The sequence below is a fragment of the Pongo pygmaeus genome, chromosome 11, assembly GCF_028885625.2.
Source record: "Pongo pygmaeus isolate AG05252 chromosome 11, NHGRI_mPonPyg2-v2.0_pri, whole genome shotgun sequence".
Lineage (NCBI taxonomy): Eukaryota > Metazoa > Chordata > Mammalia > Primates > Hominidae > Pongo > Pongo pygmaeus.
This window is the reverse complement of record NC_072384.2, coordinates 67,722,522-67,740,425: the sequence shown is the minus strand read 5'-3', so window position 1 is coordinate 67,740,425 and position 17,904 is coordinate 67,722,522. Positions and strand designations below refer to the sequence as shown.

Below are 17,904 nucleotides of genomic sequence, written 5' to 3'. Positions count from 1 at the left end.
TCGTTTTTTGGATGAGGGAGGAGCTAAGATCCACCAGAGTTCAGGCTGGCACCAGGATGCAGGTGTCCTAGTAACTCACCCAGTCTTTTATCTCCCTGTCAAGCCTTCAGTTCAGGTATGAGGCTCTTAGTCCTATGTGGCAGGGCTCTCTGCTGGCAGAGTTGGGGGGTCATCTGGGTGATAACAGTGATCTGAAGTTCCTGTGTCTGGTGGCTTGCCCACAGAGCTCTGTGGTCTCCTGTAGAGAACTTTCTAATCTGAGTTGATAATGTGGGTGAGAGAGTTGGTCCTTATATACATTCTTTGAAGTAATGGCTTAGGCAGCCCCTCAGGTAGGCTTTCGAGTAGGAAAGTTACCCAGGTAGTCAACTGTGATTCACTTGTGTTTTGCTTGCCACCTTTCACCCCATGGTACTATGTCATGTTTTGCTCTTTTTATAGAAAGAAATTCAAGCCATGAGTCAGTGCAGCCATCCCAACGTAGTGACCTATTACACCTCTTTTGTGGTCAAAGATGAACTTTGGCTGGTCATGAAATTACTAAGTGGAGGTAAGTGGATTTTGTTGTTACTTGTTTGCTTGTTTTCTCTCCTTTTGTTGGAACGAGCATATTGGAGAAGACTTTAGATTGAATCCTTTCTCTCCTGTGTTTGAAAGTTTGTTTGGTTTCTCATTGCCTAGAGGATAATGTCCAGATTGCTTCACATTGACCTTCAAAGCTTTTCATAATTTTGCTTAACTTCCGAGAATATGTATGTCCTCTTCTCCAGGTATGAAATGCCCGACCTTCTAGGTTGAGAGGCAGCCCCCGGAATGTATTTTGTGCTCTCATGCCTTTGCCCCTGACCTGTCCTCTTTCTCAGCCTTGCGTCTCTCCTTTGTTTTCCATGTTGTCAGGCCTAAAAGGTCACATCCTCTCCACAGTCACCGCTTACTCTTCAAAAAAGTTAGCCAGTCCTTTCTCCTTGAGTCCTTTCTTTTTAACATTGTTCAGGTCCTTAACATATTGCAGTTTGCTGAATTATCTCAGTGCCATTTATCAGAATGTTCTGTGATGATGGAAATGTTCTGAGGTGCTGCTATTTACTTTTTACTAATCACATGTGACTCTTAAGCACTTGACATGTGGCTAGTGTGACTGAGGGACTGAGTATTCAATTTTAATTAACTTACATTTAAATCACCTTGTATGGCTCCAGTATTGGACAGTGCATATTTAGGTTGTGGACTTCGTGAAGATTGTCTAATGCACTTTGAATTCATTGAACTTGGCGCCCAGTAGGTGCTCACTAAATGTGGTTTCAGTTGACAAGGGGAGAACTGTGTGCTACATATTCACTTGCAGTGTTGATCAGAAATGGCACTATTCTCATCCTATTGTTGCATTTGGGAAGGGAAAGTCACTTCCTCTGTCTAGCTTCAGATCCCTGCAGTGATGCAAGCCATTGACAATTTAATTTACAAGGTGCTTTCACATCCTGTATTTTATTTCTTTTAATCTTCTAACATCACTATCAGAGAGGGAATGATAATGATAACCGTTGCCTTTTTTGAACACTTACTCTGTGGCTAGATCCTGTCCAAGGCAATTTACTGACCTTATCACATTTAATCTTCACAGTATCCCTGAATGGCCTGTGTCACCATCCCTGTTTTTCAGAAATTACACCAAATTTCAAGGGAGTTTAGCAACTTGCCCAAGGTCACACACATAGTAAATGTTGGTGCTGGAATTTGTGACTCTAACATCTGTTGACTTAAAAATTTGTATGCTGTGCTGCAAGTATTTACACCTTCGTTTTGCAGACATGGGCACTGAAGCTTAGAAAGCCCAAGTGATTTCCTTGGGAACACCCAGCATACCCACATCTCTGGTGTGTTCTCTTTCGAGGGCTTGATTCTCTGTGTATCTTTCTGAGACATGAAGTATGGTTTAGGATCAGAGGAGAACATTTTGCTGTGCCTGGACAACCCAAAACTAGCATAGCAGAATTTATATGATAGAGCCTATTTTAATCTGCAGATGTCAAGGGAGGTGTCTTAATGTTTTCCTTTTTTAAAAAAGAAACTCTCTTGGATCAAGCAGAAGCCCAAAAATGAGATGACGAAGGCATTGTAATTGGCTTGGGTCTGCTTGTGTAGGTCTCGGTGGGGAGCCCTGGAGAGCTTAAGTTCTGTTCTGTTTTCAGTCTTCCTCAGTCTTATTAGTCATTGTTTCCTTGAGTGCCTACTTCAGTTTTTAATTAAAAAGAAAAAAGGAAAAAGGAAGCCTGCCAGAGCTGGACTGCAGTGTTGAGTGCTGGGACTGCCCCTTTATTCAGCAGAGGAACTTGCGCTTTGCCAACAAGAGGATCTTAAGCCATTCTCTTTTTGTGGGGTTCCACCAACTCTGAGGAAATGAGAAATTCTGGTAACTTGAGACCCTGAATAGTCCCAAATGCTCTGCTCAAGCGGTAGATTTTACCTTTTGCTTTTATGAAGCTGAGAATCTTCTGTTTTCTGAGGAGGATCTGACAGAAAATTTCTTTGTCTTTTTAAGAGTCCAATTTAGCCTCTCTGGGCTTTAGGTAAGAACAGGTTTTAAACAGGTTTCCACAGGTAAGGATGTGGGCAGACGTGGACTCTTGTTCATTTTTCTTTTAGCAGGACAGAAATGCATGCATGCCTGGTATGGTATATCCTTATACAATAAAAAGAAAATGTTTTTGGAATTACCATTTTTTAAATGACACAAAAATCTGAGAGTCAACAAATAAACAGAGTTTTTTTTTTCCTCTGGGGAAGAATATGCATTTGTTTTCTTCTATTTCATTACATTGAATCTCTTAATGAGGGGCAGGCAGCTATATCTGATGGCGAAGCTCAATCCTCTTAGTTAATTATAAAGAGCCTAGAGCCAAATTCAGGTCCTGAGGTAAGCCGTTTGTTAACTCTTCAGAAATGTCAAACCCCCAGGTAGTTTTGGCTTTTAAAACTGACCCAGGGTTTTGGAAGACTAATTAATATGTGTTGAAACATGAATTCACAGTGCCAAGGATACTAATCTGTATATGGTAACAAAGTACTAGGTATTTGTTTGTTTATTGTAACTGTTAGTGCCTCAAATATATCAGGTAAATGAAATAAAGACCAGCCAGGCTCAGTGGCTTATGCCTATAAGCCCAGCACTTTGGGAGGCCAAGGTGGGCAGATCACTTAAGCCCAGAAGTTCAAGACCAGCATGGGCAACATGGTAAGACCCCATCTCTACAAAAAATACAAAAATTAGCCAGACGTGGTGGCATGTACTTGTAGTCCCAGCTACTTGGGAGGCTGAGGTGGGAGGATCGCTTGAGCCTGGGAAGTTGAGGCTGCAGTGAGCTGTGATTGCTCCACTGCACTCCAGCTTACATGACAGAGGCAGACTCTGTCTCAAATAAAAAAAGAAAAAGAAGGAAAGAAAATCAAGATCATATAGTGTCATAGGAAGGAATCTTCCGGTTATAAGCAGAGGTCTAGAAACAACATACTTCTTTCCTCCTCCCCACTGTGATTTAGGTCCTCAAAGAGTGTGTTTTTTTTTCTCTCAGCAGTTCACTTCTGCCTTTTCTCCTGGCCTCATAATCCTTTCTTTGTCAGTTCAGACTTTTTGCACCCTCTTTGGAGGGTTGCTCTTAGGAATTTTTGTGAGAAATACTGTAACCAGTATTTCTAGGGAAAAGGAACCAACCCTGGAATGACCATGAACAGCCTTCTGGTCCCTGACCCAGAATCCTTCTCATTAAATTCACACTGAAAGTGCTCTTGCAAACTTGGATTTAGTGTTTTTGGTCATGGGGCTCCCATTCGATTGTTTGTTTGCCTTGGGAATATTTGCATTAAATAAACAAAGCCCACATTTTGATGTTTCCATTAAATTTTATACATAATGGAGTCTTGTTCTGAAAAGGTGATGAAGGTGCTTATGTTTTAATTCTTCTGTTTGTCTACTTAGGTTCAATGTTGGATATCATAAAATACATTGTCAACCGAGGAGAACACAAGAATGGAGTTCTGGAAGAGGCAATAATAGCAACAATTCTTAAAGAGGTTTTGGAAGGCTTAGACTATCTACACAGAAATGGTCAGATTCACAGGTATGACCTCTGCAGAGATGTTTAAATTCAGATGTTCATATCTGCAGCCCTAGTTTGTAAAGAATGTTAAGGAAACACATGTTGCAGGCAGGTATTGACATTACTTTAACTTAGGCTAAATAGATGGGAAAAAAGTACTTAAGAAAGAAATAAGAGAATAAATTTTGATGAATTATATTGGTATCCTTGGGATTGCTTCAGTTGCTTTCACTGAAATAAGAGTGGAATCTAAAAAGGACTACATGGACTCATTTAAAAAAATCAGTTTTAATAACTACTCTTGAATTATACTAGTTGAACTAGACAGCATCTCTGTCTTTCTAATACAAGCAAGACTATCCAAACATTGTACTATATGAATTATTTTTGATGTGGTGGTGAGAGGGAAGGAAGAGGCACTCATCTTCTTTTGTGACATAAAATGTTAATTCTTTACATAGTCAAATCACATAGAATATGAGTGCTTGATGTTTCAAGTGAGTGAGTGCTACTTGGGCTCTTAGGAATTATTGCAAGTAAATAGCCATTTACCAGTAATACTAATAATGTAATTCTCCTACCCTGAAATTTATATTTAATTATTTCTACTATATTTTTCTTTTTTTTGAGACAGAGTCTTGCTCTGTTGCCCAGGCTGGAGTGCAATGGTGTGATCTCAGCTCACTGCAACCTCTGCCTCCCGAGTTCAAGCAATTCTCCTGTCTCAGCCTCCCGAGTAGCTGGGATTACAGGCATGCACCACCATGCCTGGCTAATTTTTGTATTTTTAATAGAGATGGGGTTTCACCATGTTGGCCAGACTGGAATGACACTCTTGATCCCAGGTGATCTGCCCGTCTTGGCCTCCCAAAGTGCTAGGATTACAGGCTTGAGCCACTGTGGCTGGCCTATATTTTTCAATAATTAGAAAAAAGTTACTTTAGAAATCAAACTTATAAATTGCAAATTGTCATTTTTCAAAGTACTAAGATTACACAGGTTTTATATGGTAAAGAAATATAATATCTATTATTATAATTAGTATTTATAATCAGTCTCTCACCAGAGAGAAGTTCATTTTTCAGAAAGAGAATTAAGTTGGAATTGTACCCCAAATTTAAGTGGAAGTAGAAGAGCTTTACATAGACTGGGCTTTAATACTTGATAGAATGACAGTAGTGTGAGTTTATGGGCAGTGTCTAACTCTGAAGCATAAAATAGAGAGTCTGCTTACTGATGATTTAATTAAATTTGGATAATTATTTCATAGAAAATATTTCTTTCTAAAATCCTAACTCTCCCCCACGAGTCAACTATAAAATGACGGGTGGATCCTTATACCTTTTTTTTTTTTTTTTTTTTTGAGACCAAGTTTCACTCTTGTTGCCCAGGCTGGAGTGCAGTGGCACGGTCTTGGCTCACTGCAACCTCCACCTCCCAGGTTCAAGTGATTCTTCTGCCTCAGCCTCCCAAGTAGCTGGGATTACAGGCACCTGCCACCAGGCCCAACTAATTTTTGTATTTTTAGTAGAGATGGGGTTTCACCATGTTGGCCAGGCTGGTCTCGAACTCCTGACCTCAGGTGCTCCACCCACCTTGGCCTCCCAAAGTGCTGGGATTACAGGCGCGAGCCACTGTGCCCAGCCTATCCTTATAACTTTTAAAATCTGTGATATAATCTTAATATTTATGAAATTATTATGTCAAAGAGCTACATTGTATGATATGTTTTAAAATCTTCCTGAGAGAATCAATACACTATAAAGTCTGTACCCTACAATTTATTTTCTATTGTTTTTTTTCTAATAGGGATTTGAAAGCTGGTAATATTCTTCTGGGTGAGGATGGTTCAGTACAAATAGCAGGTAAAGCTGATAAATAGAAAAATTTTTTACTTGATTACAGAAGCGTTACAGTTTCAAGGAATGTAGACTCAGTCATTCCTGAGAAATGAATAAATGCATGTAATCTCTTTTCAGAATGATATTTACAGAATGTTTGGGTCCGAAGGATAACATGTTTTCCTTATTGTTTTGATAAGTCATTAGATCATCCTGTGAAAAATGCCATTTTAGTACATAGCTTTTTGATAAAGAATAATTTTATTTTCAATTTTATTATGTTTTCTACCTTGCACATTTTATAATGGTAATACTCATATAACTTCAAGAAATGCACTTGTAAAAACGTTTTTCGATGGGTTTGAAAATTTAAAACATCACACACGTCAGTTAAAAACTAATTTATTTCTTAAGAGGTATCTGAAAGAATTGTGAACATTAAAAATCTGGGCCTTATTTTGTTCGTAACTCTGACCCAACACGGCTATTCTTGACAAAGCTGGTAGGCTGGGGATGCAATGAATGTCTTTTACATGAACACGCAATATCAGGTGAGCACCTTTCGTGTTCAAAGCCTCTATTTTGTTATTGGCCCTAGAGTAACCTTAAAGGCCTGGGATAGAATGTAGCCACGCCCATATCAACTCTTGCTTTACCCGTGTCGTTGAAAGTCTGTCTCAGCAATCCTTTTAGCTTTCATGGTTTCTTGAGGGGGTGTTCTTAGCAGTTTTTGGCTAGACAGTCATTCCCTGTACTGGGCTGACCCTGTCATTGCAGAGAAGAGTAAGATGAGCCCACTTGTACCCATCACCTGGTTTCAATAATTATCAATCTTTGGCAATTCTTGATTCATCTGCTGCCCCCCACCCCCAGCCCTCCAACTCTGGTGCTTCTCCTCATCGTGGATGCTGATTTTGTTCTTGAGCCATCTGAGTTAGTGCTTTGTGTGTGCATATCTTGTCCTCGTGAGTGGACCTTATCCCATAGGCTAGGGACAGTTTGAAAAAGTACTTCAGTTAAACAAGTAACAGCTGAGAAACATCTGTGGGCAAAAATTTCACACTGTCCAGCCCCAAGCAGTCTAGTTGTTCAGAGTGCAGGCTCTGGTGTCAGCGGACTTGATCAAAATTCTGAGGCCACCACTTAGTAGCTGTACCACCTCGGGCAAGTTACCAAACCTTCTTAAGACTCAGTTTCCTTAAAGAGGGGTAAAAATATAAACTACTTCATCTTCTTTCATGAAATCAAGGTCCAGTGATCTTAACAGTGGCCGACACGTAATAGGCAAGCAGTAAATATCAATAACTGCTGTTCTACCATGGCTGCTGCTGCTACTACTGTTGCTACTATTACTACTATTACTTCTGTTACTACGACTAACAGGATCACAATGATACTCCCTTGCACTGACTGGACATCATATGACCCTCAAATTGTCCTGCAAGAGCTTCAGCTCTGAGGAGAGTTTATGACTTATCAAAAGGTAATACTTATTAATTATGGAATTTGGAAGCTAACTTGCCATTAGTCTTGCTCTAAGATGATAAGGAAGTACAACTAATTTTCTGTTTTATGATGAAATGATGATTTCTCACTAAAAGGGTCAAAATAGCAGTGAACTGCCTTTGAAATGTGAAGGCTGGTCAGCCCCTGCCTTATTCTGTTACTTGGTCCTCTGCCAGTCATCTCATCCCATTATTCTTGTCAGATTAATGATCTGAGCCTCTCCCTGAGCCTTCTGGAACACATTGTCCTTTTCTTTTTCCCAGTAAGAATCCCCGAGGTAAGATTTCCTGGCTTTTTCCTTCCATCACAGGCCTTTGGGTTTTTCCTCACTGCCGAGGAGTCTGTTGTGACCCAGTACGTGCCTGCACTGTGCTGGCTGCTGAGTTCAGAAGGGCTCAGGCAGGAAGCCCCTGCACAGGGTAGGTGTGGGAATTAAGTGAATTGATGTGTAGAGAGGGCTGTGCCTTTTCTGTGCCTGGCATGTGCTGAGGACTTTGTGTTCCAGCCATCCGGGGCTTCCTTGGTATCTTTTTGAGTATGCAACTTCATGCTTGTGTAATAACACAAACTGGAATGGCCATTTCCCAGATGTATGGTGGCTGCTTGACAGGCACCTAAATGTACATCTTCTGCATCTCTGGAACTATCGCTTTCTAGAATTCACATTTAATTTCTCCTGTATTCACTGACCTGATCATAACATCCAACTAATACAGTATTTAAAGTTTGAATTTTTAAAGTGTTCACTATAATATAAAGTTATTGCCTTAAAGCATTTTTAATATCTCCTTGGAAAGGTAGATGTTACTGCTGTCCTCATTTTATAGGAGATTGACTTTCTTGGTGAGGTACTTGGTTGCTGCCTGAACAAAAATGAGGACCAGGAGTCTCTGGGTCTTTTACTGGCATCCTTGTTGGTGGGTGAAACAGGCGAGGTCGGGGGGAAGGGTGGAATGTGGAGACTCAGCAACGGCAGGGGTGAGACGGTCCCTTTTTGTTGCTACCTGGACAAATAATACATTGTTTTTACCCAGTCTGTTTTTGCTCTTTTCCCTTTGTATCTTTATGCCTCTGAGGCCCTGTAGTTTGAAATAAAAGTTAAGCAGGGGAGAAGTTAAGTTTGCATTTATTTCTTTGAGTGTAATATACATTGCCCACCTTGAGAGTATTATTGTGTGCACTGTTTTTAAGAAAGGGCATTTTTGCTATTCTAATAGAAAACATAATGATTTTTGTTTTTTTTTAGGGGAAACACTCACTTTTACATATGTATAAATTCCCTTTTTCAGAACTTTTTATCAGAAAACAGAAGATTAAAGGGCCTGATTTAGACCATGAGAAACCCTCACTTTATTATGCAACTAGAAGTGTGGTGGATAGGATAATGAGCCTGGTTCTGTTTAACACAGTCCAAATTCTCTGGGAAGAATGTACATTTCTATTGAACGTGGGTATAAAATCAGGAACTAACGTGTCTTGAGTGCTTCCTGTGTGTCAGGCTAGGTTTTGAATTCTGAATGCTTTGAGTCTCATTCAGTCCTCAGCACAACTCCATGCGGAAGGTACTATTGCATCCATTTTACATAGGAGAAACTAAGTTACAGTGGGGAAGTCAGTTGCCCAGGTCACACGTAGAATAAGCGGTGTATCCATGCTTTGGGTTTGGACAGTCTGACTCTAGAAACTGTCAACTCACATATGTGGGATTTCCAGGAGGAGGATCTTAAATCTGGATTTAAATGACCTCACTTTCAGATGGACTATACCACAGCGATCACTAGCTCTTCTGTGTCTCTGCATAAATCGATTCCTCTTTGGGCCAGGGAACATATTCAGCACCTTCTTCCTCCTTGCTCCTTCAGGTTGAAACACAGGGGTGTCCCTGGTAAGGTTTCAGGGGATAGGAGAAGCAGCCATCTAAGCGTTATTTGGTATAGAATTAAGCTCAATAAGGACACCACACTCTTTTCAGGCTGGAAAACTTCAGATTTGATGTAGTGAGTTAGAACCTGAGGACTGCCTACTCAGGGTTTAAGAGAAAATGCTTTCCTTCTTACTGTACCTTCTATGCTTAGAGGTCCAATGTGTGTAACTTCCTGATAATCAACTTGGATGCCTTGGAAAATGTAATAGGTTTTGCTGCACTGTGTGATAGAAGGGGGAGTGGCCACTTGAAAGTCATGTTCTTCCCACGGCATAGCATTTTATCTTCCAATTTGATGCCCTGTCGTATTGTCAGGAAGAGCTTAGTGCTTTGGCAAATGACTAAGCCTGTTTGTCCAGAATTAATGAGAGACACTATTTTGAGCAAACAAATTCATATGAAACAGATCACTTTGGGGTGGTTTCTGCTAATCTTTTAAATCTAAGATTTAAAAAAAATGGTGGCTACTCTTGATGTTCTATAAAAATGTTGATTTTGACACCTTTGATTTATAAAGAACTTTGTAGAAGCTTACTACTACATTATGTAAGGTAGATCTCATGCTCATTTTCACTTACGTTTGCCTTTTAGGTGTGTGTGTGCTATGGTTTGAATTTTGTGTGCCCTCCAAATTCATATGTTGAACCCTAATCACCAATGTGATGGTGTTAGGAGGTGGGGCCTTTGGGAGGTAATAAGATCGTGAGGCCTAAACCCTCATGAGTGGGGCCAGTGCCTTTATAAAGAGGCCCCAGAGAGCTGCCGTGCCCTTCTACCATGTGAGGACACAAACAGAAGGCACCATCTATAAACAAAAAGGCAGGTTCTTACTAGATAGTGAATCTGCTGATGCCGTGATCTTGGACTTCCCAGCCTGCAGAACTGTGATAAGTAAGATTTTGTTGTTTTTAAGTCACCCAGTCTAAGGTATTTTGTTATAGTAGGCCCAATACACAAAGACAGTGCTTATGTGTATGAATGTGAATTTCCCTTCCCTGGTTTTACATAACAGAAATAAAAACTGGTACTGAGCGAAAGCAGCCTGGAACTCTAGAAAGTTACCACCAAACTGCCTCATGTATGTGCATCCATTCAAATCAAGCTTATGCCCTGTGTTTTTCACTGTCCAAGGTACATTGGTAGAACTTTGGGTAGCATCTCTTATTTACTGGGAGGGAGATTATATCCTTATCAGCCTTGAATACATCTTCAGTTTAAGTCTGCATCTTGAACACTGAAAACCCCATGACTAAAAGTGCTAGGAAAACATGCAATGAAACTTAACTTGCTTCTGTCATTTAGACGTTATCCATAAGGAGCTAGAGGAAGATGTGCAAGGTGGTTGAGTTTATACACCCATAGCTGCTAGGTTCTTTCATTTTCCTTCTGTGCTCTTTGGCCCTCATAAAGTGCACTTTGATGGGGAGGGTATGGGTTGAAGAGTTATTTTTTGTGTTGTAGGGAAGAGAGGCAGCTGCTTTGAGCAAGGCACCCGAGCAGCCCTGGAGTCAGCTTGTGATTAGTGTGGGAAAGCGCCGAAAGCCCCGGAGGCATCCAATCAGGAAATGATGTCATCACATTTATGAGCACCTTGGCCCAGAGCATGGGCTCTGACACCAGACAGCCATAGTTCAATCCTGGCATTGCTCCTTCTAGCTGTGTAACCAAGTTATAGCTTTAGCTTCTCTGTGCCTCATTTTGCACGTTTGTGTAATGAGAATATACTACAGCATTAAAGGAGTTAAAACACATTTTATTTTAGAATTTGCTAACTCATTGCTTTCGTATTGAAATTGGGATGGTGTCCTCTAATTACTTAGGGTGTGGTAAGCTCACAGTGGCTAGGGAGGCGCGAGGCCTTAGGCACTCCATCTGACCTCCTGTCATGTTGTTTTGCTCTTCTCTTTTTCCCATCAGTTTCCTCAGTATCACCAGAGTGAAGAATCTGCAGTGTAGATCTGACTGTGTCTTCCTCTTGCATAAAGTTTATAAGCATTGTTGATGGAATAAAGCATTGTTGATGGAATAAAGCTCCAGCTTCCTACTAATGGCAGATGAGGGACCTGCCTGTTTTTCTGGTCATGTCTGCAAGTGCTTTCTGCTGTGACTTGAAATGCTTATAGCTTCTTCTTCAGGGTTCTCCTTTCTTACCTGAGTAACTTCTTTTCATGACTTATTCATGAAGAATTCTTTCCTTGAGAAACCTTTCATGATCATTTCCTCCACCATGCCCACATGCACCGGGTTAAGCACCTCACCCTGTGGTTTGCAAGGGTTCTGGCCATACTCTAGCTAGCCTATGACACAGCACTGAAATTGGGCCTCTTTCCCATCTTGCCTTCAGACTGGAACTCTGTTGTTCATCGCAGTATCCCAGATAGTACCTGAAACATGGCAGGTGTTCCTGAACTTTGGGTCAGTGCACTCCGCCTAGAGGCACGCGAGACACCCTGTCTCAGCAGTAGGTTATGCAAGTACACGTGCCTGTCGGTGGCAAAGGGAACAGATGTAAGGCATAGCTGAGAGTTCAAATGAGTAAGAATGTATCAGCTTAGCAGGGAGGGAGGCAGAAATATTTTAAATATTTAGGTATGTATACTACTGCATATTTTAAAGGCTGAAAATAGTTTTTAATGAGGAATATCACTTCTGATTTTGGACAAGCACTGCCCTAGTCAGCAAGCCATGAGATGATAAAGTTAAGGAAGAGTGAAGCAGAGAACATGAATGAAGAGGCACTGTTTATACTCAAAATAGAATACACATGAAAATTAAAATCTGTTGGGGGGGTTTCAAGTGCTTTATAGTGAACCAAAATATTTGTTTTGAGTTTCAGGAACAGTTTATAACTATGTGAATTATGGTTTGATGAATTACGACAAAATTCTCATACATGAATTTTTTTTGGCATAAGTGAATAAGGACAGTAAATTAATGTGTCTCCCTGATTTTTGGTGTCTCGACAAATGGTAACATTTGATGAAAGCTCTAGAATGAACCAAGAATGTAGTCAGTTCTGGAAACTGAGTTTTTCGTTCCAGCTGCACACCATCAGTGAGAAATACTTGGGGAGATTATAAGCAGCTTCTCATGCTTTAGCAGCTGCTAGCAGTTGTTTGAGCAACAGCTTAAGGAAATGTTACTGGGTGAACCCGGTGGAGGAGAACAACTTTGCTCTACTCCCCTGCTGGAATTTTTGCTCAGCTGTGCACGTTTAGCTGCAGGGGGGACAGGGTTGAGCTTCACAGAAGAGTGTCTAGGGGGCCATGAGGCAGATGGGACTCAGTCTCCCTCCTTCCCTCTCTTTTTTCCTTCCTGTAAGGGCCTGCAATTCATTATTAAATTAAATTTCATATATTACCAAAAGCTACGGAGGTCTGCCTAAAATAAGGGTTTTTAGACTTGAAAGCGCAGCAGTTCGGTCCTTTGCTTATTTTTTCGTTTATTTTTCTTTTTCCCAGAACCTCCATTTGTATAGCCTGCTCCTTCTATTGGGGAAAAGGTAAACATTAGGTGTTTGGTTTCGGTGTATCCGCAGTGGTTAGTTGACAGGTATTTATTGAGCATTTGCTATGTTCTAGGCACAGTCCTCTGAACTGACACAGTGGTAAGCAATGGAGACATTGTGTCTGCTTTCATGGAGTTTATAGTTTAGGTGACACAGTAAACAGTCAACTATATAAATTTTAAAAATGTGTTAAGTGTGAAGGGAATGCCTATACCTGGGTAACTTAAGTTATCCACATTAGGACTAGTTGAATAGGTTGTAATGGGGATAAATTTTAAATATGTATCATAAATAGGAATAGGTTTTGGTCAATAACATCTTATAAGTTACTGCATGTATCATATGTTGATACAGATTTTTAGGACATTTAAATAGTGTTAACCTGTGTTTACATTCTATGGAATATGATTTAACACTTGATTGTATGTAGTACACTTGAGGACACAGTAGCCAGTCTAGGCCCCCCGTGGTCATTAACTTACTGTCCTTACCCTTTGCTGGCCATAGTTTGTATCGCCTGTAAAATGATGTGCTTAGGCTCTCAAATTTCCTTTCAACTCTAACAAGTGGATAACTTCAATAGAGAACTCTATGACTCCTGTGCTCCTGAACTGTGCTTCTCACAGTCTTTCCCAGTTCTTTTAGTGGGAGAACCATTCTTCTATTGAATGGGCCAGAAATCTTGATATTCCTCGATCCTTGTCTTTCTCTTGGACCCTACATCCTGTCCAATATGTTAGTAAATCCTATGGTTGACCATATTTCATCAGCTCCCTGCTGTCATCCTGGTCCACAGACCCATCAGTTCTTGTTTGGATTATTATGGTGGTCTCCTAAAAGGACCTTTTCTTCTGCCTTTGCCCCTCTGTGGTCTGTTCTCTACATGGCATCTGGAGTAATGCTGTTAAAGTAAGTTGACTTGTATTATGCCTTTCCTCAAAACCCTCCAACCCCTTGCCATTTCAGAGTGAAAGTCAAAATCCTTGAGGTGGCTCGTGAGGCCTTACACGATCTGGCCCCTCATTATGTCATTGATTTCAACTCTTACATCTTCCTTTTCAGTCAAATCGGCCTCCTTACCTTGCATGCTGCTGCCTCGGGATCTTTGCATGGGCCATTCCTTCTTTCTGGAATACTCTTTTCCTTACCTCCTTCAGATCTTGGCTCAAGTGTCACATCAGTGAGACTTCCAGGCCTCATATTGTAAACCCCCCCCCGCCCCATATTTTGTATTCCCTGCCCTGCTCTATTTTCTTTATTGTACACATCAGCGTACTCTCTGTCAGTGGCTCTCTCAAGGTGTGCTCCTAGAGCAGCAGCAGCAGCATAAACTTGATAAAAATGCAAACTCTTGTGCTCTCCTACCCTAGACCTTCTGAATCGGAAACTCGAGAGGTAGGGCCCAGCAATCTGTGTTTTAAGAAGCCCTCTAAGGGTTCTGAAGCAGGCTGAAGTCAGAGAACTACTACTTTGTATTATATTTTGTAATTTTGCTTTTATCTGTATTTACCTCTCCCCCTTACCCCTGCCCCAACTTAAAAGTCAGCTCTGTGAGAGCAGGGGTTTCTGGTCTACAGTCCCAGTACTTAGAACTGGAAGTGGCACTTAGTAAGATCTTGGCAAATAGTTGTCAAATGAATTAATAAACATCTGACTATATAGTAAATTTAGATTAAAAGAATATTGAGCAATAGTTTAGTGACTCTTTAATGTTAGGAGTTTTCAGTGTGAGGTTTTCTTTTATCTCAGATTTGGAAATCTGCAGATTCTTTGAAGATTCAACTAATCCTTCTGAAAACTTTGTGAAAAAATGGTGTGCATTGTTTCCTTAAATACTTGTGGCAACTGGAGTTGTGTTATTTTAATCTTCTGTCATAGGAATCATACTTTAACATGTACAGATGGGCTATTGTGGCTTAATGGAGGCTTCTGATAGTAGGGCTGGTTGAGTGAAGATTTGTTTAAAAAAGATCACCTGCAGGTATATGAATATTGCATTGGAAATTTAGACTTATTAATATTTGATCTAAGTTGTTCGTGCCTGTCTCTGCGGATATGGCCAGCCAGGAGCCCTCGCTGACTTTAGAAGCTTGCCTTTGGCTTGGGAAACAATAATACCAGTATAATATACTTACCTGGTGCTCTCCTTACAACAACTCTGTCGGTTCAGCACAATAGTTCCTTCAGATGAAGCATCTGAGGACTGCTGAGCAATTGTGGACTTGTTTAAGGTCTTCTGAAAGTCATAAAAGCATTTCACTCTCAAATCTCCTCAGACTTCACTTTCGCTTCTTGCCATTAGGTTTCACCCCTACCCCACCAATATACTTCTTAACTCTATGCCTTTTGACAGTTGAGGAGCACCGGGGCTCAGTTCCTTCTGTTGTAAAGTAAGGAAGGTTGACAAGATGTTCTCCAAGGACCTATCTTGCATCAAAATGTTCAAATAACCCTTCATTAGCTGCAGTCACTAAAGACATTCTCAGTACTATTTTAAAGAATTCAAATCAGAGGGATTATCTTGGGCATAGAGAGGAGAGTAAGCCAAGCCTCTGTCCTGTGGCTGCTTTTACCAGAGCATCTTTAAAAATAGTCCTCCCACCCCACATTGGGGATCCAGGGAAGAATGGATATGTGGTGTGGGAATTATCTGTGTTTTTCCTTTGTTCAGTGTAATTATCTTATTTAATAGAAAGTTGACCACTAGTGAACTCTTGAAAAAGCTGTCTCTTGGCCTGGAACCTTCAGCACTGCTGGGCTGGGACTCCTGCTCCAGCCTTCCCTTCTGTTGCTGCTCCAGGTGTGACCAGTGACTCTACTTCTTACTGAAAATTCACCTGCTTTGGGGCAAGGGTTCTGTAGCTCTGACATAGATGGGCAGATTAGCTGTGGTTTGCCATTTTGTTCAACTGGTCCTCTCCACTGCTGTGGCTAATTGACTGTATCAATCAACTGAACTTTGAGCCAAATATAATTGGCATTGACCACCACTTATTCTTTTTGTCCCTTTTAAGCCTGTGGTGTCTTGATTGAGAGAATGGCTGAGGAATTGGGGAGGGAGTAGCAGCTTCTGTGTTTTTACCAAGAATCATCCTGTTGAATTTTTTGTTTGTTTGTTTGTTTTTTTGAGACCGAGTCTCACTCTGTTGCCAGGCTGGAGTGCAGTGGCGTGATCTCGGCTCACTGCAACCTCCGCCTCCTGGGTTCAAGCGATTCTCCTGCCTCAGCCTCACGAGTAGCTGGGACTATAGGCGCGTGCCACCACCACGCCTGGCTAATTTTTTGTATTTTTAGTAGAGATGGAGTTTCACCTTGTTAGCTAGGATGGTCTCGATCTCCTGACCTCGCAATCCAACTGCCTCGGCCTCCCATAGTGCTGGGATTACAGGCGTGAGCCACCGTGCCTGGCCTGAATTTTTCTTTCAATTTTTCTGTCGTGAATTGATTTGATTCCTTGTAGAAGGTGCAAAGGATGTAGTCTATTTGAAGGAAACTGGTTGATGGCAATGTCAGGAGCCTACATATGAGACCCCAGTCATGGGGAGGCTTGCTTCTTTGTGTTTCTTTTATTTTAAAAGATGAAACTCTACCTTTATGGACTGTCTTATGATTTCTTCTGTTGTTGTCAGAAAAGGCTGTGAAATTGTCATTCTCTGATGTTTCAAAGAAGGTTATGACTACTGCTCCCTCATTAATAGATAGGGAAGATGGATTTGTCTAGAGCATTTGATAAGTGACTCTCTAGGGCCCAGACTCAGGAAATACTGTAGGATTATGTTTTTTTGACTGTGAATGACTTGGACACCGTGCCATGGTTGGGGCCATGGCGTATAGAGCCAAACAAGGCCATTGAGCACCATTTGCTTTCAAGAAGGAATAAATAGAAATGAAAACCAGGAGCCTGATGTGGGGTGAGGGGAAGGGATTGGGTGGGAGTGAGGGTGTCAGAAGAACCTCTTTGGTTCTACATGGTTCCTCTTGGGGTACCACGTTCTCTCCCAAGCAAGATGGGTGGTGTGTCCCAATATGTAGTGGTGTGTGAATAACTGATTACTAATAGTAAAGTGCCAACATATTTATTGACTTGCTTAAAAGATAAGCAAATTCAAGGTTATCACTCTAATAATGTGATATCAGGTTGGTGCAAAGGTAATGCAGTTATTGCCATTGCTTTTAATTTAAAACCGTAATTACCTTTGCACCAACCTGATACCACCCTTACACAGTTCATTAGAAGTTTTCACAAATGAGAGAGAAAGGAGTAGTGCCACATAAATCTGTGCAAAGAATCATGTTTACCTATATCCTCTCTCCCAGTACCATCACACCTGCAGTGAGCAACTGTTACTGATAAACTGTTAGTAAGTATTGTGATTATAAATTATTTTCATGCACTTAAAAAAGATTTCATAAAAATCTGTGTATTCCCAAAGAGGTGTGCCATGTGTATGAATTTATTCTACTGCACATATGAGACACAGTTGAGAATCGCTGGGTTAGACAGTTCTGTGTGGGATATGATTTATGTTTTTAGAATTGCCCTCGGACTAACTGTGTCATAGATACATGAATATGCACACATAACTACTTTTTTCCTGCTACTCTTTCTCGACTGCCATGGTTCTCTTCATCTGAGAGGTGAAAGAGGAACCTGTGGAGTTGGCTGTGCATTGAGATCTTCTAGTCCCACTGAATCACACCATAGTGCCTGCTAGGAGGACAGTAATCTAGAGTAGTGCTTCTCTTCTTCGATGTGCGTTCAGTCAGCTGGGGATCTTGCTGCAATCCAGATTCTGATTCAGTAGGTCTAGAGTGGGACTCAAGATTCTGCATTTAAAGCCTCACAGGTAATGCTGGTCTGGTTTATGGACCCCACTTTGAATTACAAGGGTCTAGACTAGGATGTCAAACTTACTTCTGTTTCCTATTTTCCTAGAAGTATGCTATTTTCTTTGTTGTAGGTTTATGTAAATATAGCCCCAGCAGCAACTACTGGCGCAAAAAAGTGAATTAGATTCTTCTTGCAGTATG

The 17,904-nt window shown here is 40.9% G+C and overlaps 1 protein-coding gene across 1 annotated transcript in view; it reads left to right on the top strand.

The window, feature by feature from the left end:
* STK39 (serine/threonine kinase 39) overlaps positions 1 to 17,904 on the top strand; it is a 300,737-nt gene that overhangs the window by 80,458 nt on the left and 202,375 nt on the right. The window contains exons 3-5 of the mRNA XM_054477384.2: positions 442 to 550; positions 3,974 to 4,115; positions 5,904 to 5,959. Of these exons, the coding sequence (XP_054333359.1) occupies positions 442 to 550; positions 3,974 to 4,115; positions 5,904 to 5,959 (307 nt within the window). The remainder of the gene's footprint in view (positions 1 to 441; positions 551 to 3,973; positions 4,116 to 5,903; positions 5,960 to 17,904) is intronic.